Source organism: Emydura macquarii, unplaced genomic scaffold (genome assembly GCF_026122565.2).
Source record: "Emydura macquarii macquarii isolate MOO-44397 ecotype Brisbane River unplaced genomic scaffold, CSIRO-AGI_Emac_v2 contig_2676, whole genome shotgun sequence".
Lineage (NCBI taxonomy): Eukaryota > Metazoa > Chordata > Testudines > Chelidae > Emydura > Emydura macquarii.
In genome coordinates, this window is record NW_027132813.1 from 4,099,686 (window position 1) to 4,123,416 (window position 23,731).

Sequence of the window (23,731 nt, forward strand, 5' to 3'; positions counted from 1 at the left end):
TTTACTGCGGAGTAACTTTTGATTTCAAGAGACTCGCTCGTGATTTATACCAGAGTAAGTAAGGAGAGAATTAGGGCTTGAGTGTTGAAGAATGAGCCAGTCCAGTCTACCTCTGCCAAAGGAGGCACTAATCATGTCTAAAAGAACCTGTAGCACTTTTAATCCTCCAAGTGGTGATGCTTCCCATATTGATACCTAATCCTCTAGACATGGGGAAGCCATTCTTCAGTGACAAAGTGTTGACTGGGAAGCCACCTGAAAAAGCTGCCTTCTGTGAAACCTTGCTGTGCCTGCCAAAAAATGTAGCTCTTGAGAGAAAACAGAATTTGCTCACGATTCCACTGTTCCTGGATCATTATTCCTGCCATCTACCTATTACGGGTTCAGTGAAGGTGATGGTCTTTTTTATTCCCTTGCTATCCTTCATATATATGAAAAGTTGTAGTCTAATAGACTGAGTCTGAGACTAGGAGCAAGGAGCCCATTGACTCTATGCTTGGACCTGCCATTGATTTACTGCACCGAACTTGTCAAGTCACTTCACATCCCTATGTCTCAATTTCCTCATCTGTAAAGTGGAGATGGTGATCCCTAGCTAAATTCACTGATGTGGGCTGAATGTTACTCATTACTCTTTGTACAGTTCTTTGCTGTAAATTGCTTTATAAGGGCTAAACATTCTAATGATTATTTGTGGACATAAACATAGAATGAAAGGTCTGAGAGACACTTCACCTATCGGAAAACTAGTCCGTATCATGGAAACGTCCTGCTGTCCACTCTGCAACATGCACACTTTGCCCAAAGGGTACAGAATTGTTTTGTAGCAGAGTCCGTAGATATTTTCAAATCTCAGTATTGCTGCTCAGCCTGTCTGGTGCAAAAGTCCATCATCTTGGGAGTGTTAAGTTGGGAATGGATCCTGCAATGAGCTGTGCGCTCTCTGCTGACTGTGTTAGGAGTGGAAGGTACTTTCTGCCTCACAGGGTCAGACCTATAGCTTTTTTTAATAGAATTTGTTATTGGCTTTTTATAGCCTTGCAGTGCAGAGTCCCAGTCTGCACCCAAGCCGTCTGTCTAACATTAATGAAGAACATGTCTAAATGTTTAAGAGTTTCTCTTACCACTCGAGCTTTGCCCTTGTGATTTGCGTTGTCAGCAGAAATCCTCCATAAAAATGCAGCATGATATTGTGCAGCTGGATGTAGAGCTGGAGGCTTCTGTCTTCCGCCCCCATGTCCAGGCCCTGATCTGTCCTCAGCCTCATTTCTAGCCGGTCCCAAATCCAGCTCCAACCCCAATCCAAATTGCAATCACTGCTTTAAACCCATCCCCAGCCTACATACATAGAGCATTTTGTCCTAGGCCATGGATGTCCTCCCCTTCCCCCCCACCCCCCTTTTCTGGTGTCTGCTGGTGAAATTAGAGCTGTATCTGCAGCTTTTGACATATGTAGGTAAGAGTGAGGGGAAAATGCTAGTAATGAAATCAGAGTCCTCCTTAGCCCTTAGGTGAAACCTGGTGAACTGATGGAGGATCCAGCATGCTGTGTTTGTACCCTGACTGGCTGATGCTGAAAAACAAGATAGAATATTACTTGTATTCATTTCTCCCCTTAGTTATGAACTGAAAGGCTGTTTTCTTCTCAAGTCCTGAGGTCTTGGTTCTATGTTTCTCTTGCTACAGCTGATGGCATTACTGATGTCTTAAGGCAGAGCAGGGAGCTTTTGTTGTTAGCTACACCATTGCCTGCAGCATGGGAAAGTATTCATTTTCTTCAGATTCCTTCAAACATCTCTTTCACAAGGACATTGAAAGGAAACTCTACAGAAGCAGAGAAAGAAACTGGACCTTGATCTGGTCTCATTTAGAGACATTACACACCAGATGAAGGTCTCACCATCGTATTGTCTGAATGTGGGTTTTTGCTTTTGTTTTGGTATTGTCTGATTTAGATTATGAATCCCTTGGGGCAGAAGCCATGTCTTCATTTATGTTTGTACAGTGCCAAGCACATGGATGGAGCATTTTAAATCATGATGGTTTTCAGTTAGGTTGTTTTCAGCTCTCTTTTTGTGAGTTTATTTGAAAGTCTGTTAATAGAATCTGTTACTGATTTAGGATCTGAAACATTTTTTATTGTGGATTTATATTTGTAAGGGGTATTTAATCTCCCTTCTAAGGGTATGTCTACACTACAATGTAAGACTAGGGTTTGAACTCAGGCTGTAGCTTAAACCCCCTTCTGTCTACACAGAGATTGCACTAATCTAGGGTCCCAGGACCCCACGAGGGTAGAGGGTCCAAGTCAGAGTCAAGCCAGGACCCAGGATTCAAGTATTATTGCTTTGCAGGGTAGACGCAGCACCATTGGACTTGTGTTCTGGAGGTCTGTCATACGTATCCCAGAATCCCATGGGCAGACTGTCATGCTGGCTGGATTGGGGGTGGGGGGCATTTATTATATTGTTTAACATCAGTATGTCAAAATCATAATAATTCATATGAGATATGCCATGTCAGGTACTGTTAGAAAGGCTATAATGTGCTAAATAAGATGATGATGTTTATGTTCATGTGTTATATGTGTAATGGAAGTTATGGATATGTTTGATTATATCTGTATTTCAAATTGTGCTGTGTCTGGATGACACCCCAGACAGGATGACTGCAGTACTAGCCTGCTTAATGGTCCATTAAGGAAATTCACAGGTACAATGGGCCAGGGGGAGAAGCCAAGGATATACCTGATGAATCACCAGTCACTCATGTGACCCTGGACTCCATCTTATTTCTGTAAAATTCCACCAGCAGCATGGCAAAGACCAAAGGACATAAAAGGCAGCTGCCTGAGATCCATTTTGTCTTTAGTCTGTCTTTGTCTTCCGTCTTCACCTACCTCTGGATCAACTCATCTACAGTTGAACTGAAGCTGTGAAACAAAGGACTGAGACACATCCAGTACCTGGATGGATACCAGAGGGACTATACAAGCCTGCAAACTCTACAATTCTTCTGGAAACCTGATATATATGGACTTTCAAATCAATTGCATGTGTCTGATTGCTTTAATCCTTTAACATTTCTCTTAGAGTTTGTTTCTTTCCTTTTATAATAAACCTTTAGTTTTAGTTACCCAAAATACCATGCTGCCAGCCAATCCTTTAGTAAGATTCGAACTTATATTGATCTGGTACTGTGGTTGACTCTTTGGGGTCAGGAGAAACCTTTTTGGTAAAGAGCATAGAGTTTTAAATAACTGGTCTCTTTACTGGACCTAGTGGCTGATTGGGAGCCAGAGACTGAAATGCAGTAAAGGGGACTGTGTATATTTGTATTTTGGCTTCTTGATAACCAGTGTGGGGAATCAGAAGCACTGTTTGTGGCTGGTTGGAAGTCTTCAGTGTCACCCACCAGTGTTGGGAGAAACTGCTCTCCTTTTGCAGTCTGCCCTGACCTTGGCATTTTCAGGTGGCTACCCTAGGCACGGATGGGTCACACAGATGTTTTGTCCTCTAATCAGTCAGGGTTGATGGACAGTCATGTTTTCTCACACTGCACCATGAATAAAGGGCTAGAGCAGCCTGATTTTGGGAGGGCACTAAGAAGTCTGAGATATGAGTGGTTGGACATGGGCCCTCATAATGCAGTGTAGATGCTGGAGCCCCAGGTTGGGACCTGGGATTCAACCGTTCCTAACCTGGGGTTACAAACAGTTATAGGTGCTCAAGACCTGGGTTAACAAACCCGGAGTCTGCTAACTCAAGTTTTACTAACCCTGGGCTTATATTGCAGTGCAGACATGTCCTAAGTGCCCTTCTTTAACTTTGTTCTTCAGCATTCTGTATCGGGGACAGTTCTAATAAGTGCATGACATGGTACAATACTTGAGAAGCACTTTGTAAGGAACCCCAGTTAATCAGAGCTTGATGTGGTTGTGATGGCTCTTTCCCTTGATTATGAATATTGTGCCTTTTAAGGAAATGGTGAGAGTTAAGAGAGCTTGTTGTGTGTGTGCAAGTGTAACTTCCTGGCTAAGTGTGTGTGATATCTTCTCTTGCCAGTGGCCGATTCACACATAGACACAAGGTCAGAAGGGACCATCCAATAAGAGCCTCTTGCATATATCTGATTAAGGTAGTTACTGCTTTAGTTGAAGTACTTCATGCTGGTGTTTTGGTGCCGAAAGTGTCAGGTTCTCTCCTCATTGATTCTTCCTAATTTTGTTACAGAAGCTTAATGCTTCAACCTTTGTAAGTTAAATAGGAATGTCACAGGGGCCATAGGCCAAATTGGGGAGAAACTGCTTGTGTACAGGACCTAAGAAGCCTCACAAAGAACTCAGGCAAGAGTGAATCTCTGTGTTTAAGTTCTTTCAGTCACCCTAGCTGGGATTCATCCATCATCTCCTGCACTATCACAAGGAAATCTGCTCCTTAAAACAGACTGCAACTTCTAGTACCCATTAATTCCTCTCCAAGTGCCTGGCATCTGCAGTCACTGTCAGGAAGAACACTGCATTGCTTCTTCATCTTAGGAGACTGGCTGATGAAAACCAAGTCTGAAAGGTAGAATTTCACAAAGTAGACTTTTCCAAAAGTAGTCTAGCATTTCTGTTATGTTGTTCAGAGGAAATCTCAAGGTACTGGTAAGTCACCAAAGGGACAATGTTGCCCTTTGGAAACAGCTGCATTCTTTAGCTGGAAGTTTGCAGAATGCCAACATCCTTGGAGTTAACTTGCTATTTTCCTGCCAGTAGCTGCTTCTTTCCCCCTTAACAGAATGATTTAATGCTCAGATACCTGGAATGGTTTGTTAGACTAATACTGTCCCAGAACCACACCAGTCTCTCTAATCTAAATATCACAGACTTAGACACAGAGAGTTACTGTGGTGTAACTGAAAGTGGAATTTAGACCAGGGAATTCAGATATACAGGCTGATGACAAGCACAGAACGTGGATAGTATGGCTGTCCGTCATATCAGTTGATGATGTCGCAGCACCTCGTGTTCTTTTGTTGCTGTATAAAATACTGCATGTGCAGCAGTAATGCATCTGTTCATTGGAATGAAACATACAGGTAAGGTGCAGTGGCCCAAAACTTCTCCAGCTCTTACATCTAGAATATTCTGAGAGTTCACTATCGAGACTTGGTGTGTCACTCTTCTACACCATTCTCTTGGAGATCCTGAATACGTCACTTGCATTGTCTTGTTGGCTCAAAGTGGGGAATCACTGTAATTGATGGCTGAGTTGGTCAGGCGAGAAGCAAAACACGTTGGTCTGGTTATTAATCTGGATAAAAATAAGTCACTGGACATTAACATCAAGCAGCCTCCAGCTCCAGATTGCAACCAGTATTTTATTTACCTGTCCAGACAGGACACCGATCAGATGGCAACTATCAAATACTTGGAAAGTGTCATAGACAGTGCTGGAGAAGGCTTGAAAGATGTAGAAGCTTGTATAGCAGCAGCTACCACCAGGTTCTGGGCTTTTTAGTGGCCTCTTTGGGAACGTTGTGGCACCAAGCATGTGATGAAGCAGTGGATTTATAGAACTACAGGTATACCAACTCTATTGTATGGCAGTGAAACATGGGTGCTGGGGAAGGCTAAAGAGTGGCAGATTCACATTTTTGATTCATAGTCTTCATCAGCTGTTCCATATTAGATGGGAGGACAAGATCAGAAATGAGGATATTTGTAGCTGAACCCCCAGCAACCACCTCGGTCAGTACTGGTGCAATTTTTGGAGGCTTTCTTGGTACAGACCTATCATTAGGATGAAAGACCAATGAATTACAAAGTGTGTTTACTAAGGAATGCTGCAACACAGCGAGCAGCCAAGTGGTCACCAAAAGCTTCAGTGGTGTAACAGGATCACCAGTGATGGACTTAAACTGAATATCTTGCCAGACCACCAAGGACCTAACCTGATCTGAGAGGCACTCAATTTGCAAGGACACTACATCCCTTTGGGATTTTCCATGGTGATGAAGACTCTTCTTCAGCAGATCATTTGAATCTCCCCTTTAACAGTTTCATTATAGTTTAGCTGGTGAGGAAGGTGATGGGGAAGAACAGATTAAAATCACTCTCAGCAGTCAGCTGAAGTGCTGACATTCCAATAGAGAAAATCTGCTCTCAAACAAACTTATGAAATGCCAACCCCATTTTAGGGGACATCAGAAAAGAGAAGAGTGCTGGGGTTTTTTTCTTTTTCTGTACTTTGGCTCACAATTTCCATGGTGCAATGTGGCAATTGTAGGCCCATTTATTTATCTGGAGAGCAAAGGTTGTTTTGGGTCAGGTCCTTGGAATTATATATTTAGTTTTTAAATCTGAGGATGATTTTTTCCATGATAGAGGCACAGAATATTTTGAGTTTCCTTTTTGGTTTTTGGTTTTTTGTTTTGAGCCCAACCATTGTCATTCAAAAAGGTTGGCAGCCATGCAGAAACAGTTTTTCTGGATCTTCAGGGCAGTTTTCTGAAGGCATAGACCTAAATCATGACAATGATCATTATGATTTTGGTGTTTACCCAATAATTACTCCATTGTGATGTAGAATTTTTTTCTGTTGATAAAAGGAAATAACAGTGGAGTATCAGATACTGTGGTGTGGGAACTGATGATTTTGTGTGTAAATGTCAACTATGATGTTAGGTCATCTAGCAGTCTATCCCCTCCCAAAACAGGATCAATCCCTACAATTTATGTATTGCTCAGTTTTGTCCTATTGATGGTATGTAGTAATAATAATTAATATATACACTGTAAAGCTCTCACCCTTCAGATAGTCTCAAATGTATGAGCAGGAGCAAAGAATAAATTAAAAAAAAGCCAAATTAAAATGTTCACCTAGAATGCCAAGAAGCCATTTAATACAGAACAGAGCTCCCACTATTTATTACCTGTGTTCTGAACTCTGCTGAATTGCTCATTAATCTTCTAAGGATTGCAAATGCCGAAAGCAAAAATCATTCTGACCATAGCCTCATAGGTTTTAATACCAGAAGAGACCATTGTGATCATTGAGTCTGACCACCTGCATAACACAGGCATAGGGCTTCTCTGTATTAATTCCTGCTTCAAGTCCATTAGCTGCACTTTAACTAGTGCATATATTTTAAAAGAATCCAATCATGATTTAAAATAAGAGGGAGTGGATTCTGAAATAAGCAAATTAAAGAATATTTTCAGAATCTACTGCCTGTAAAAAAACAAGAAACCCCCCACAAACTGGATTCTCTTTCTCTCTGGGCTTCCTGCTTTTGGAAGGTTCTTCAATGATTTTCATTATTATCATTAAGTTTATATATCGTTGCATCTAGATGACCAAACCAAGATGAGGGCCCCATTGTGTTAGGTACTGTGCTCTCATATAGTAAAAGAAAGCTCCTGCTCCAAAGAGTTAACAAACTAAATGGGAAAGACAGACACTGGCTGGGAGAAAGAGAGTAGTATGGCCCACAGAAGGGGAACAGATGCAGAGAGAAATTATGTAACTTGCCCAAGATCAGACAAGAAGTCTGTGGTAGAACCAGGAATTGAAGCCAGATCTTCATGAGTACCAGTTTAGTGCCTTAACCACAAACCCATCTTTCATACTGCAAAAGTTTTCACTATAGCTAGCATTTTGTATGGTATATGGTGGGACCCATAAGAGAGAGAGATGGCGACAGATTGGATCAGTCTGTTATCACTATTAAAGCTCCATCAACTGTCCTTGCGCCGAGATGGCGCAGAGTGGGACCAGTGGAGAAGCATGTTGAAGAGTGGATGAGAAATCTTTGCAAAGCAGCTTCTTTTTTGCAGGTCAAAGTTTTTGTGAGAGAGGCAAGATAGCCTTTCAAACTTTTCATTAGCCAATTCTGTATATATGTATTCCCCCGGGGGTAAAAATTTGTGGTGCCTTTGAGGAGAAGTGAAGTCTGATTTCCATCACCATCTCAGCAGGCAGAGTTCTTGCGATGAATCTTGGAGGATTTTTTTTTTTTTAGTTGGGGTAATTTTTTTTTTAGTTTGGAAAAGAAAATAAGTGGTTGTTCACTAGAAATAAACAAATCATCACAGAAAGAGAAGCTTCAAGTGCAAGCATGTGGCAGCTGGGAGGTTCGGTTACGCTGGCTTTGGCTTTGCACTGAGCAGCCGAAAGGATGCCAAGAAAGAGGAGAAAGAATCAAAAAAGGAAATTCTCTGCCTCTGCCAAAATGACATAAATACCAACTGTTTAGATAAACAATTGAAAACGACACTGCTAGAAAGGAAGAAGATGAGTTGCAGGCAGTCAGCCCGAGGAGTAAATCCTGATCTGTAGGCATACCACCATTCCCTGAGACCCTGTCAGTTGCTACAAGCAAAGCATGATCAATACTGGAGCAGAGACTCCCAAGCAACAGCTAGATGCTGCAGGGACTGGAAGTGGTACTGACAGTTGGGAAGAGGTGGGTGGGGTGCTCTTATCTCTGCAGAAGGCTTTTTCTGGGATTGTGGCAACATCCTCTCCCTTCCACCTGGCAGAGGGAACTCTGCTAGGATGGCAGACAGGGAGTCTGCTTCCACAGGGCTTTAGGCTGGCTGGGTCCTCCCTGCCTTGGCTTACTGCTCCCTGGTTTGGGTAGGCTGGGACTTGGTCCAGGAGGAGGGAAAACTCAATCCACTTATCCCTATACTATCATAGGAGAGGAATCCTGACACTCCAAAAACTCGGCCTGGAATCAGCATAAATTGATTTATTGAGAGGACTACCAAGTATCAATTTATTTTGCCCCTCCTTCATAATACATTGATTTAATGTGGGAGAGATGTGTAGGGGAGAATTGAGCTGCATAGCATTAATTTTTATTGGGTTTGGGAGTGAAATGGACAGCATTCATTGCTTTATTTGGGGGCGGGTGGCTACCCAGCATCAATTCATTTATTTAGTGGTATTCGGTGGGGGCGCAGAGTTCAGCCAGTAGGAAACTGAGGCCTTTGGGCCACAGTAGTTGAGGGAATCTAACCAACTGGAGACCAGGAAGAAAGGCTCATGGCTTGAATTATTGGTGTAGTTCTGCCATGTGAGTAAGCTTTCTCCTTGGGTTTGCAGGAGTTGGGTACCTTTTTCAAGTCCCAGCTCCAGTTCTGATATTTGATATCAAATATATCGATATATTTGATCAGACTGGCAAACACAGGAAGAAGATGTCCTTTTGTCATTACCCCACACCTTTAAATCAGTGGCTCATGCTGGCAGTATCCCCATCATACAGTGCGGGCTCTGTATTTGGACAAGCACTTGCATGCTCTAAACATAATAAGAAGCGGCTGACGCTGCCAGCATTGCCAGCAAGTTTACATCTGTCTGCGCCAATGATGGTAACGATGATAAAAAGCCAACAGGAAAGGAAGCATGCAAAACCATGCTCTGAAGTGTCCCTAAGCTCTGTTTGCCAGAAGCTGGGAATGGGCTACCGGAGATGGATCATTTGATGATTACCTGTTCTGTTCATTCCCTCTGAAGCACCTGGCATTGGTCACAGTCGGAAGACAGGATACTGGGCTAGATGGACTATTGGTCTGACCCAGTATAGTCGTTCTTATGTCCTAAGAAGAAAGGAATGTGAGGGAGTTTTTAAGACTAAAAGTGTGCTGTGCAGCCTTGCTATAATTTAAACTTCCCTCGGATGGGATTCTATCCAGGAACAACCTATAGAAAGGCCTGTGCCCAATACTGTTATGGTAAAGCTTAAATTTGCTTTAAACACTATCATTAGACAGTTTATTTAAATTGGGTCTGAGGTCTGAATGTGCTTTTTTAAAAAAATAAACAAACCTGTGTCTTCAGGCTACACAGCAACACACCTAAAGGGTTCTTGCCCTTCAGGTCTGGAATTCCAGCTCATTGCTGATGCAGGAGGAGAGACATTTTGTTACTTAGTTGGCTCTACCCATGAGGTGACTACAGCATCCCCACGCTCAACTCTCCTCTTGCTTGTACAGGTGGTGTTGATTAGGAGTAATTCATTTGAAGTTGATGGATTTACACCAGTGCTAAGTGAGATCAGAATCAGGCCTGTTGTGGGCATATAACGTTAAAAATATCTAACCCTCTCAACCCCAGGATCATCTATAGTGGAAAACGTAGTGGGTAGGATACTGAGAAGTGACTGGAAAAAATAATGTGGATTCAGTTTAATGTGTGAATTCCCAGGGTTGTGGGGAAAAACAACTTCTGGAAAATGATTTAGCACAATTTCTTATCTTTTCAATCTCTGGAGACTTGTGGGATTGGGTGATGTGTATGTTTCTCCCAGTACTGTGGGAAGGTTCCCAAGAGAGAAGCTCCTTGGAGATCTGAATGTTTATTGTTCTGTCTATTGCCAATTGTAATTCAGGATTGATCCCGAGATCCATTGGACCAGGACTCAAGAGGCTTGGGTTCCAGTCCTGTCTCTGCCATTGACCTGTTGTTTGCCCTTGGGCAAGTCACTTTCCCTTTCTGTTCTTTTTTTCCCCCTTCCCACCCTTTGTCTGTTTTGACTAATTAGATTGTGAGCTATTTAAGGTAGGGACTGCCTCTCCCAATGTTTGTGTGCAGTGCCCAGCACAATAAAGCTTCATCTCAGTTGGGACTGAGAGGCGCTAACATAAATAATAATAATATCATGATAAGCTTCGTTGAATTCTGTCCTTGAAACATGTTAGCAGCCACAGTGAGAGACAGCATACTCAGCCAAATGGAACAGTGACTTGGTACTGCCTGGCAGGAGGATTGGTAGTAGGTTAAAAGAAACAATGGTCTGCTTGGTTATATGTCCCAACTTTGTACTTCAACGAACTGGGTAGCGTTCATGTGCACCTCTCTCTCTAGTAGATGGAATTGTAACATTTCAACAGTGTTCTAGCCCCTCTAGTTGTTGTTAAATGGATATTCTCTTTTGTATCTCATGATACAATAGATTGCTTTTGGAGCAGAAAGATTATTATCTGCACATAGCCTGAATCCAGGGGGAGAAGTAATATTTGTGTCTCTTGCTCTGGATGGAATTGTGCTTAGAAGGCTTGGGTATGGCTCCCTCTACTACACCTTGAGAATCCTTATGTCAATGCTAGTCATGCCGTATGGGAAACAGTGCAGTAACCACATCTGTCTAGTGAATGGCTCAGTCCTGCAGTCTGTCCTGTTTCAAAATTACCATCTCCTGGGACCTGGTTGGCTTTTCAGATGCATAAACTGTCTGAAAAATTCTGGATTTGTTTCAGCTGCTGTTATGAAGTCATATTTTGTCTCATGGGAAATCAGACACATTTTGTATCCGTTAACCAAAGTGCTCCACTGGGGCAGTCTCTATTACTGATGTAGAACTGAGAAATAACTAGCTAAAGTTCAAGGAAGAATTTCATTTGGGATTCAAAGATTTGAAAAAGGTGAAATGCCAAGGCTTGAACGTTCAGAAATCGGTCACCTAACAAAGGAAAGTGGTCTATTTGGCTAAAAGCACAAGATGTAGGAGTCTGACGTAGATTCTATTCCTGGCTCTGTCACAGATTTTTTGTGTGATTTGAGGGGAATCAATCTCTCTGCTTCATTTTACCCACCTAAACTGACCGAGCTGAAAGGGCTGCAGTGAAGCTTAATTTATTAATTTGTGAAAAACACTGGGATATTGTTGGGGGAGGCACTACAACAGTGCAAAGAATTTGTTGTAGGTATAGGCTGAGATTTTCAAAAACATCTTGTGGGAATTGAGCCCAGCTCCCATTTGAAAAAGCCATCATAAAGACTTAACCAACATGGCAAATCTTTAATTATACTCTTTTAAACAAAAAATAATTGGTTTCTTTTAACCACCTGAGTTCAGGGTTCTGTGACTTTTTCTGCCATTAAGTCATGACTCTGTTGACAGCTAAAGCTGAGTATAGGAATTCTGCTTCCTCCTGCCTGGGATGGGAATGATGCCATCAGCTGTTGTAGGGGGAAATGCACTAACCTGAAGCTGTCTTGTCAAATCCAGTTCTCTGATACCCAAGTATAAATTCAAATATCCTTATGGATTTCAATTCTGTTTTTCCTGCTTTACACTGATTCCAAAGGCCAGTTTGCTCTCTGTTGCAGATTAAAATAAATAAATAAACTTTTGTTCCTGTCTTATATGTTTGCCCATTTGGCTTTCTTATCTTTTGGGTACCAAGTTGCCTATGCTTAGAATTTAGTTTGGAAAAAGGATTGAGCTGAATCCAGGTTGCCTTTTCCCTTAGTTAAACTATAACCTCTAATCCAGGCCTTCTCTATTCTAATTTGTCCAGTCTCTGTTACGAGGAATATAATCTCATACCGTAACTAGTCTAGTAACTGGCTGGAGTTAGAACTGCATCTTTCAGGAGTTTGTATATGAAGTTGTGGGCTGTGCTAGGGATCCTGTTTGGGATCTTGCACTTGTCCTGGGATGTGCAAGGGTACCTTGCTTGGGCTTGCAGTTCTGCACCTGGTTGTGCTAGGATCCTGACCGGGAGTCTCACTGAGGTCTGGGGTCCTGCACTTGCTTGCACTGGAGTGGACTTTCCTTTTCTGGCAACTGCTGCTCTCCCCTGGTGCAGATGGGGAGCAAGGTATTCCTCAGCAGAGACTCAGACAGCAGCTCCTGCAGCTCTGCTGTAACCATTACTCCTGGGCCTGCATTGCTCCCTCTGCTGGTGGTGAAGCAGCTGTGTGAGGTGGGCTCTTATATCTTTCTCAGGCAGCTGCACTTTTGAATTTTTGCGTCATTGGCTCTGATTGGCCAAATGGCACCAATAGGGGCAAGAAAAGGGTGGGGCAATATGGTGTCAATGACTCTCAGAGGTGCCAGTAGGGTGTATGGGCACATACTAGTAGCTTAGTGGGAGTCCTGCATATGATCAAATTAACAAACTGGAACTAAAATCTTGATTTCAGTCACCTTCTTTGCAGAATCTGTGTAATACTCTTCCATCTGTTTTGTATGCCCTTTCTACTGAGGTCGACAGGAATTCAGCACACAGAATAAGGGACTTGTGGTGCCTTTTGTGGAAAAGATTTTAAACCCAAACACCATGGCATAAAGTAAGTTGCCTGTCCCTCTGCTTGTTTAAATCATGCTTATCAATCCAATGGACTGACAATTTTAAAAGATGGGGGGAAGGAGGAGAAGGAGTTCAGCAGGTAAAGGTAGTCTGTTAAGCATACTTCCTGATAAGTGGAAATAAGTTTTATGGGCAGTTGTGCAAATGGCAAACAGTATCTTTGTCTGTGCCAGCATGACTCATCAGCACGGGATATTTACACCCAAAGTGTGGTTAAATGCTTCCAAGGCCCAGTGTCACATGGCCTGATTTGCAAATATGTGAGCACCTCCAGTTCCCAAGGAGCTGTGAGTTTCCAGCATCTCTGAAAATCAGGTCAATGTCATCTGGAAAAATGTTCTTGTAAGGGCCCTGGCTTGAGAATCAAGCGGTTGGAGTTCTATTGCCAGCTGTGCCACTACCTTCCTAGGTGAGTTTGGAATGTCACTGTCTCTCTTCTTCTTGTCCTTCTTTCTCCCTTTGTAAAATGGGAATAAATCACTCCCTACCTCCAAAGGATATTGAGAAGATAAATCCATTCATGTCCAGGAAGTGTTTGGATACTCCAGAGATAACCTGGAGAAGTACTGTGTGTTGTGAATACATTTGGTGTTGGTGTAAAATTTCAGATTAACAACGCTGGATACTAAAGTTGAGTATTTAACCACAACAAAGGTACAATGCAGGCAGCTTTTCCCAAGCGTCTCAACTTTTTTGTGAAAGACACTTGTTAGATGAGCTAGGCGTTTAGTCTTCAGGATCTGTTCAGTCATTGATATCTTGTCTATTTTTATGGTGCCCATCACCTTAGTATTTGAGTGCCTCTCCACAAAGGCCCACCAACAGAGGGGAATGATGTACTTACAGTGGTTTGGGGTTTTTTCGTATTACATATGTCTTTTCCACTAGGAGCTGACACCACCCAATACCTTCGTGTCATTGAAGAGACTGTGCCCATGAAAACTGTGTAGTGGATTGATTGCCAAGAATTCTGTAAAAGGCCTATAGGATCAAATGAGCTGTGGCTAGAATTTTTTGTTTAGTTTTATTTTTGCAGTTGGTTCAAATATTTGACACATTCCATTAAATCCTATTTTAGATTAAGTCGTTCAGCTCAAAAGTCCCAGTTTCCGCCATGGGATGGAGTCAGTCCAAATTAGCATCAATGCCTGTATAATACCTTGATTGTTTTACAGGTTCGTATGATATCAGGACCCTGTTTTCACAGTAGTTACTCTGGTGAAGAATGATATGGTTGCTTCTGAAGCTCACGGACTGACGTCTGTTTTTTAAAATGTAATATTTACACTATTCAAGGAGCTAAAAGGAGGCTTTGCTCTATAATAGATTCCTTTGGCTGACATTTTGCTTCATACAGCTGGATAATTGTTTCCAGCTATTGACGCCTATGTGGTTTTAGATATCAGGACCTACTTTTTTCCTTCTCCATCTACTGGAGCAAGAAAAGGATTTTGTCATCAAATTGCCTCAGCAACTTGCACTGATGTTGAAGTGTTTTATTTCATTATCAGAATCCTGATGGCTTTTAAAACACCCAACATTTTAGATTTTTGACAGTGCTTCCATTGTCAGAAAGGAACTGTGGTGCTGTGATTTCATACTATAGAGAACATTTGCATCATCTGGGCAATGAAACATCTTCTCCAGTGTCTCCGATTGCAATATATCATGGTGCTGCTCCACAGGATAATGTAAGTCTCAGTGAGATCTTGGGTGTCTCACTTCAGAATCTGATACTTTGAAAATGTTCTCCAGGTGGCTGGCTAAAATTAGTGATGGACCAACCAACGTTTTGGGAGTTCAGATAAACATCCATATGCTTATCCTGATCTTTTGGGTTTGCAAAAGGAGCTCTTGCAAGAACTGTTTTACTGGAACTTCAGGCTGGAAATAGAGGGCTAGATTTTAAGGTACCTAGTCAATGTTTATTCGGACCTTTTCCAAGCAAAACAGTCATGGACTTCAATGAAAATTTTCTCTGAATAAGGACTGAGGAATGCCTGTTTGATTAGGCCCATAAACAGAACAGCTTTCCTTAGGGGATTTTGAACCTTCTGGTTTTGCACCAAACCAGAACCAGAAAGTGCAATCACACAGAGAAAAATATAACCAAACTTTTCTGAACTCCAGATCAATGCTTGTTTCATCCAACCCAGTTCTCACCACGCCCTACTTCAAAAGCAGTAGGATGGTCATAGAGGAGGCATTAAGCTTTGGTCTCCAGGTTAGGACCACAATATATGGTGGATATAGAAGGGTAGACGGTAGTGGGAGGGAAATGATAAATCACAGAGTAAAATGAAGACACTACCTTCATCATCTGCGCGGCCAACCAAAAATACAGAACCCTACTTTATGAAGGTCAGAGTTCCTGGTCCTTAATATAGCCGGTGAAACCTCCAAAGTGTCAAGAGTTCAGAAAGGAAATTACACAGCTGTTTGGATGCATCTCCTATCTTGATCCTTTTTAGCCTATGTGTCTGGGCTGCAAATCTAGTAAGAGCAGGATTTCTCCTGGTATTCTATAACTTTTTTTTTTTTTTTATGAATCTTAGAACATTTTTTATTCATATTCTTGTTGAGATTTGGAGAATGGATCTGGGTAGTTGTCACTTTATCTGAATTTCATTCCTTATCCCTAGCCTGGGATTCAATGAATAGGCAAAGGAGATGTCATATATATTGTTCTCACTGACTTTGTCCCATTTATCCCGGGAACAATTGTAGCTTGGGTCACTCACTCTTTCAAACTCCTTTAGAGAGGAAACTTTCAGGAAGACAGATCAAGGCACCTTGCACTGCAAATTGGTGTTTTGGCCTGATGTTCCTTTACAAATCAGTTGATGTATATGTCAGGGTGTCCTGTGGAATGGCCTTTATTTAACTAGCACTAGATTAGCTGTCTGTCTCTCTTGTACTACTCAGGTCATGATAAGATTATCTTCTAAAAATAATGCTGTATTTATCAACTGCATGTTTTTGTGTTGTTTTTTCCTTCAGCAAGGTCATAATTTGACACTTGCATAGGAGGTTAAGGCCTGCTGTGCGCAAAACAATTGTCAGTGATATTGCTGCTGTTAAGCATCTAGTAGAGAGTAGGTGTTAAAAGGCAATCTGCAGTAAAATGAGATGTAGAAATCTAGTTGATTACTTATGGGGAGTCATATAGCTCTGGGATCTGACTGTAACCAAGGATTTAGTGCTATCAGCCCATTGCTCTCATCAGGGAAAGGAAGAGAAGGAAAACCGAAGCTTTCCAATTTGTACTGGGAAAGTGTGCATGTGTGGCATAAATTTCCACACACACCACTTAGGGGGAGGTGGTATAGATGTGATTAAATTGTGGAACCAGCCAATACGTTTGATACTTGCCATTTTGACAGCCTCTCAGACTTTATGTATAGCTGTAAGTAGGTATTGTAATAAATTGGCTGAGTATGTATATGTGCACTGCCCTCTACTGGCAATAAGCAGAACTGCTCTATTATGTCATTGTCTGTATACTGCTAACAGCTAATTGAGGTTCTCCTTTAGTTCAGTGGTCTTGAAGCAGAAAGATCTGAGTTTTATCCCTGCTGTTGCTTTGAATTCCAGCTGTGAAGCCTTACATTTTTCCATGGATTTGTCACAATGTATACAATAATTTAATTTTAACCTGAAAGGAACTTGACAAGTATTAAAGTTCTTTTGAAGGCAGGCCAGTTTGGGGACATGTAGAAATATTTCTTCTTACCAAACAATATAAATATGTAGCAGCACTGAAAGAGTTGATGTGATCAGATAAAGATCTGGCTATTTAATGTTCATCTGTATAACTTCTACAAGCTAAGCCTGTTGATATGAATAATTGTTTATACATACAGGACACTAGAATGTCAGGAAGATTATCTTTGTCTGTCTCACTAATCTCTATTAATACATCTTTAGTACGACTCCAGGAGACCCAGTTCATTTATCACAAGATAAAACTTCAATTGATTTTAACGTGAGCTACTTATATCTTGTGGTGAGAGATTAGGGCTCCAGAAAACCAATTATTATTTTCTTACTGGTTTCTATTCTTTCTATATCCTCTTTACAAAGTAAAGTAAAATCTCTTGTAGTGAAACCTCTTAAAGGGCCACCCAACTAACCAGCAAAAAGTGGTTGCCTAGCACAGATAGGCCTTCAACTGAAGGGTGAGTTTAGTTGCATTGCAAAATGTATGGAGATACTTTAAAGTGATTGGTTAAGACTGTTCTTGGGGATGGTCTTCAATGCAGCTTTCACTGTAAATCATAGATTATAGTTCTGTTCATCTGGATACTTTGAGGTTGTGCTTAACTTCCTCTGTTTATCAGCTCAGCAATAAAGCAGTCATTTGGCCTATTTCCAGATTCTTTTGCTTGGTATTTTTCTCTGTAGGGAATCTCACCCATCCAATTAGCAGAAATAATGCAAAATATTTTCTTAAATCTGTAAAAAATGTAAAACTTGAAAATGTAACTGAGTTATCTCTGAAGCCTCTGTCCTTTGAGTACAAGCTTTGTCAGCATACTGTAAGGAGGTGTCATTTGGACACTGAAGGCCAGCTTTGTCTCAGTCAGTTTTGTAAGGCTGTTTTCAGTAATCCTATTTGAAGGGTGATCTTTCTTTCTCTGCCATCACAAGAATATCTCTAGCGCTAGACTTTCAAAGAAACTTGTAATTTAATAAATGCCATAAAAATGCGTGCGTTATGTAAGGAAATGGGCAGGAGGTAAGACCGTCAAGAATCCCTGATGATTTCAACCAATGAAAACTATTCATCCTTTAAGACTCCTCATGTAACTTGGTTTAATTTTCTGTTTCAGGAACAAGAGGACCCTAATAAGCTTGCTACCAGCTGGCCAGATTATTACATTGACCGCATCAACTCCATGGCTGCAGTAAGTTACCTCTGTTGTATGGCAGGAAAGATTTCCTAACAACGAGGACTATTTGATTGTAAAACAGTCCTTTAAGAAGAGCAGTGAAAGTTAAATTGTTTGATTCATTTAAAATTGAACTGGCAAAGGGAAGGGAGTATACTCTGTAGGGAAGAATCCTTTACTGGCAGAGAGATGGATTAGATGAAATGCAAGCTTTTTTCAGCTCTTATTTCTGTGATTCATAGAATTGAAAATGATGAAATCAGATTCTTCACTGGAAACTCCAAACTATAGTAATACGTTGTGAAGGCGTGGCTTTCATCTTTCAAATCAACAATGGGTTTTCTACTATGCTTGTGTATACGTGCACACAAACATGCATATATATTGTCTCCTCTTTTTGAACCATGCTTAAAGATGATCTGAAAAGCTTTAAAAACAAATTAAATGTAAATATAAGATCTTAAACCAGTAATAAAATGTGGCCCTGACCTATGGGTTTGACCAAACTGCGTTCAACACAGAACCTGAAGGGAAGGGCAAAAAACGGCTTCATGCCACCTTTGTGCTTCCCTGCTCTTAGGGCAAATGTGGTTCCTAGCATAACAGACACCTCAAGAAAGAGGTGATGTCAAGGATAGGAAAGGCATCCACAGTTTTCACTAAATTCAGCAAGGTATGGAAATCAAAGATATACAGTGCTAAACCAAAACTGAGAGTTTTCAACTTGCCCATAGCCTCTGTGCTAACATATGTGGCTGCAAGAGCTAGAGATTTATTAAAATGTTAGTTAGAAAACTAGATGCTTTTGAAAATAAGTGCCTACAAAAGCTTCTGGGCATTGGATGGAGAGAGTTTATCACCAATGAAGAGATCCAAGAAATTACCAACCAGCAGCTTGTTTCCGCCAGAATCTGAAGGAAGTGTTGGACATACTTGTGCAGACTCCCATGATAAGCTATCAAGTGGAAACCAACTGGTGTGAGGAAACAAGGACACCCGATAGAAATGTTAAGAAGAAACCTTAGCAGGGATGGCACAACTGTAATCTCAACACCATAGAGCAGATGGAAGCAACAGCTAATGACAGAAAGAGTTGGAAGGGGCTAGTTTCTGCCCTGTGCACCCACATTGTCATGGAAAGGGTGTAATAATAAAATATGACAGAGGGCAATCTCAGGGTTACACTGGCTGGTAATGGTCCACAAGGGACAGTTATGCCAATGAGAGCTTGGTGGAGCACTGAGACACTTCAGCCATTCTCCCTGAGTTTGGAATTTAGAGTGGTGATGTCAAGCTGGGTTGCCCCTGCCCCTTATGGAACCTGGTTAGGCTGGAGCGGTGCTCATTGGCTAGCACCTTATTCTATAAGTTGTCATGTTGACTTGAATGGCATTGCTTGCAAACTGATGTGCTACTTAGTGTGAGTAAGGGTGACAGGATTTGGCCCACAGAGAAGAGACACATAAGTGAAGAGTTGATGGGTGTGTATAAAATCATGGATGGCACAGAGAAGGTAAACCAGCTGCTCCTATTTATCCTCCCTCACAACAGAAGAACAAGGGAACATTTGTGAAATTTGAAAAGCAACAAATTAAAAACTGATAAAGGAAAATACTTCCTCCCCTCCCTACACGCACACACAATGTATAAGGAACCCGTAGACCTTACTGCCACAATACGTTACTGAGGATAAGAATTTAGTGTAAGAAATGGTTAGTCATTTGTATAGATAATCAAAAATCAAGTTATATGAGACAGGATAAAAACAGAAATACGGAGCTATAGATCTCAAGCTTCAGGATAAAAACTAACCACTTACTGATAGATCTAGGAAAAAACTTCCCTTATAAGCATGTTACTTGATAATTATTTGCTGGGGAGTTCTGGTATCTTCCTCTGAAGCATCTAGCACTGTCTACTGTGAGAAGCAGGATAGTGGGATAGATGGATCACCAGTGTGATCTGATATGGCAGTTCCAGTGTTCTGAAGATTTATAACTTGTCACTGATTTGTGGCAAAATTCTGCCTTTGGTCATGTCTGTGCAAGAGCCATTGACTTCCCTTGACAGTTGTGCATGAACGTAGCTGTTAACACCTTGGACAGTATGAGTTGGTGATGGCTTTTTTGGTTTTGTTTTTTGTTTTTATCATTATAATTCATTTATAAAAGCTTTCCAATTCACTTTTATAGCATTGTTATGGGCTGAAAATATAACTCTATGTAAACACCACCCTGTTGCACACTTTATAAATTGCTGAAGTTTCTTCTTGATAATATGTGTTTAGTTTACTGACAAAGTCAAGGTTTTACTAGCACTTCAGAGCCATCCTAGGAAGGTAACAGAAGAGCTGCTTTCTATTGTGCCATGACTCCTCAAAACTACCACCGAACTGCTGATTCCAGAATCGTTTGGCAAGGGGGGGTGAAGTGGAAAGAACAGTTTGGTTTTAAGAGAAGAGGCTGAGTTTGCATGATTGGCAAGGACTAGTGTTTTGACTTCTGGACTGAGCAAAAATACTCTAGAAGAGTCATTAAGGCAAAGAAATATGGAACCTTGCAATGTCACCAAGCTAAATTCTGCTCTGAGGGCTTGATCCAAAGCCCTTTGAAGTCATTGGAAGTCTTTCATATAATTTCAGTGACTTTGGATCAGCCCCTAAATTTATCCTGGTGTGCATCTGGAATGAATACGTAACTGACAGTGTTCTAAAGCTGGAGCAGCTTCGGGGACTGAGCAGAGATTTTGGCTTGCTTTTCTAATTTTAACCACATTTTAAGAGTACCAGTAAACCACCACCAGTTTCTGACAATGGTGTTTTGACATGCCCCAGCCCTAGAACGACTGACACACTTTCCTTTTGCCTCCTGCCTCCTGTTTTACCCTATCACTGGAGATATTGAGGAGCTATTCAGTTAAAATTAACGGGCCTGATATACCATTTATTTGCTACAATTTTATGCAGCTGTAGCTTCATTGATTTGATTTCAGGAGAGTACATTACTATAGATCTGGTGTAACACAGCAGTGAATCAGGGTATTTTAAAACAAATGTCTTCACCTGTGTTAATAGGACCTCTGAGATTCTTAAAATGGAAAGTATTTTTAAAGCCCCTTTACTTTCACTCCTAATGCTGCTGTTTTTTCATTCTCTGTAGTGTTAAAAACGAGATTAGTCAGTTTTACTTTTTTTCCAATCAGTGTCTTGTCAGTTTCACTTAGTTCAGCTCCTGTGGTAGCACATGCTGCAATATTTAGATTGCAAATACTGAAGGGGAATGTTCAACTTGAAATAAACAAACAGAAATTAGTAGTATTTTTAAAAACATTAAAGACAAATTTCTATTGTTTTTAAATGTTATTTCCTGGTTTTTGGAAAACTTAAGTTTTGGACCTATTGTAAATCAATCAGTGACCCTTTAAGTAGTACCTCCATAACTTGTCCCTAATTGCTTAGTTATAGGGGCCTATATTAGATATGGGCTGCTCATTTATAAAAGAAGAGCCTGCTCCAAAGCCTACTGAAGTCAGTGAAAGCCTTTCTGTTGACTTCAAAGGGCTTTGGATCAGTTCCTGATTCTCCAAGGCCACCATGTTGAATGATTGTGTTACCAGAAGACCCAGTAATGTGGTGACTCTTGAAATGCTGGACAGTATGTTAAGAAACACTCTGTTCACTGGACTAGAAAGCACAGATTTCTATTTCAGCTAAATAACCTGGACACTTTGTGCCCAATTCTGTTCTCTGGTTGAAAGATCATACTTGGAGTAGTTATCAGTAGTTTACTCTAAAACTGGGAGGATATAGATACTGGGGTCCAGCAGGGAATCTGTTCTGGGTCAGTTAATATTCAATATTTTCATGAATGACTTGGATAATGGTGTAGAGAGACTGCTTATAAAATTTGTGATGACACCAAGCTGGGAGGGGCTGCAAGCACTTTGGAAGATTAGAATTCACAACGACCTTGACAAATTGGAGAATTGGTCTGAAATCAACAAGATGAAATTCAACAAAGACAAGTGCAAAGTACTTCACTTTAGAAAGGAAAAATCAAATGTGCAAATACAAAATGGGAAATAATTGGTTAGGTGGTAGTATTGCAGAAAAGGATCTGGCAGTTATAGTGGATCATAAATTGAATAACCATGTGGTGCCATTGTGAAAAAAGCTAATACCAGTCTGGGGTGTATTAATGGGAGTGTTGTATCTAACAGACTGGAGGTAATTGTCCTACTGTAGTCAGCACGGATGAGGCCTCAGCTGGAGTATTGTGTCCATTTTAGAATCTCATGCTTTAAGAAAGATGTGGACAAATTGGACAGTCTAGTGGAGAGCAACAAAAATGATAAGGCTGAGAAAACCTGACCTATGAGAAAAGGTTAAAAAACATGGGCCTGTTTAGTGTGGAGAAAAGAAGACTGAGGGGGACCTGATAAATATCTTCAAATGTATTAAGGGCTGTTATAAAGAAGATGGTGATGGATTGTTCTCCATGCCCACTGAAGGTAGGACAAAAACCAACTGGCTTAATCTGCAGCAAGGGAGATTTAGGTTAGATATTAGGAAAAGCTTTTTACCGATGAGGGTAGTTAAGTTCTCAAATAGGCTTCCAAGGGAAGTTGTTGAATCCCTATCATTGAGGTTTTTAAGAACAGGTTAGACCAGTGTTTCTCAATTAAATTTGGCCACGGAACCCTTTTGAACTCGATAAATAATTGCGGAACCCCCCAAACTCTTAACAGTATTTTTACATATGGGGCCAAAAAAAAATGTCCAAATAAGCAAATTATATACAGCTAGGTCAGTGTTTCTCAATTAAATTACACTTACACTCGATACCCTCCGCCAAAAAATCCGAGATATCTTCCCTTTCTCGGCGGCGCGGAGAACAGCTGATCAGCGGCGCGGAGAACAGCTGATCAGCGGCGCGGAGAACAGCTGCCCGTGAAACCCTAACAGTGTGCCCGCGGAACACCAATTGAGAAACACTGGGTTAGACAAATACCTGGCAGGGATGGTCTAAATTCACTTGGTTCTGTCTCTGTACAGAGGTCCCTTCTAGCCCATTTCTATGACTCTGTGATTCTCTCACCAGTTTTATGCTGTGTTTATATCAATATGACTACATTGACTTTTGTGGTTTTATTTCTGATTTTCACAAGCATGGGTGAGAGTAGAATCGGGCCCCACTATAACTGGAATGCCTCTGTTATAACTTGAATGAGCTGTTCTTCAGGTCACCCAGCAGGAAGGAATATCCCAACTAGTTCATAAGTGGAATAGCTCCTGTATCAATCCCTGGAAGAAAGGGAGCTAACTACTGACACTACCTAACTTAGAATATTAGTCGTCAGTTTTGCACCTGTCATTTTGTGTCTGCAAATCCAGTAACTTGACATCTAAGTGCAATAAATTAGACCAGTGATTATCTGCAGACACAAAATCATACACCAAATATCAGGTCCTCATCATCTCTTCTGATTCATCAAGTCACAAAATTTCTCTTTGTACGATACAGCAGCTGCCCTTTTTGTATCACATGTCAAGAGACCAGTCTCTTTCTCTCTGTGATACTGTCTGCTTGGCAGCCTCAATAAATGCAATCCCTGCTTTACTGGGGAGAAGGAAGATTACTTTTGACGCCACCACGTTGCTTTTATGATCTCGGCTATATTTGCACTTGTAAGAAGAGCTTACCAGTGAACAGTAGCTGCAGATACAACTCTTTGGAGCGATGGCTGTGTT

General features: G+C 41.1%; 1 protein-coding gene across 4 annotated transcripts in view; it reads left to right on the forward strand.

Annotated features, from left to right (window-relative positions):
* Positions 1–23,731, forward strand: part of DAAM2 (dishevelled associated activator of morphogenesis 2) — a 252,754-nt gene that overhangs the window by 135,761 nt on the left and 93,262 nt on the right. For all 4 annotated transcript variants that reach the window (XM_067564774.1, XM_067564777.1, XM_067564776.1 and 1 more), the window contains exon 4: positions 17,923–17,997. In XM_067564774.1, the coding sequence (XP_067420875.1) occupies positions 17,923–17,997 (75 nt within the window). The remainder of the gene's footprint in view (positions 1–17,922; positions 17,998–23,731) is intronic.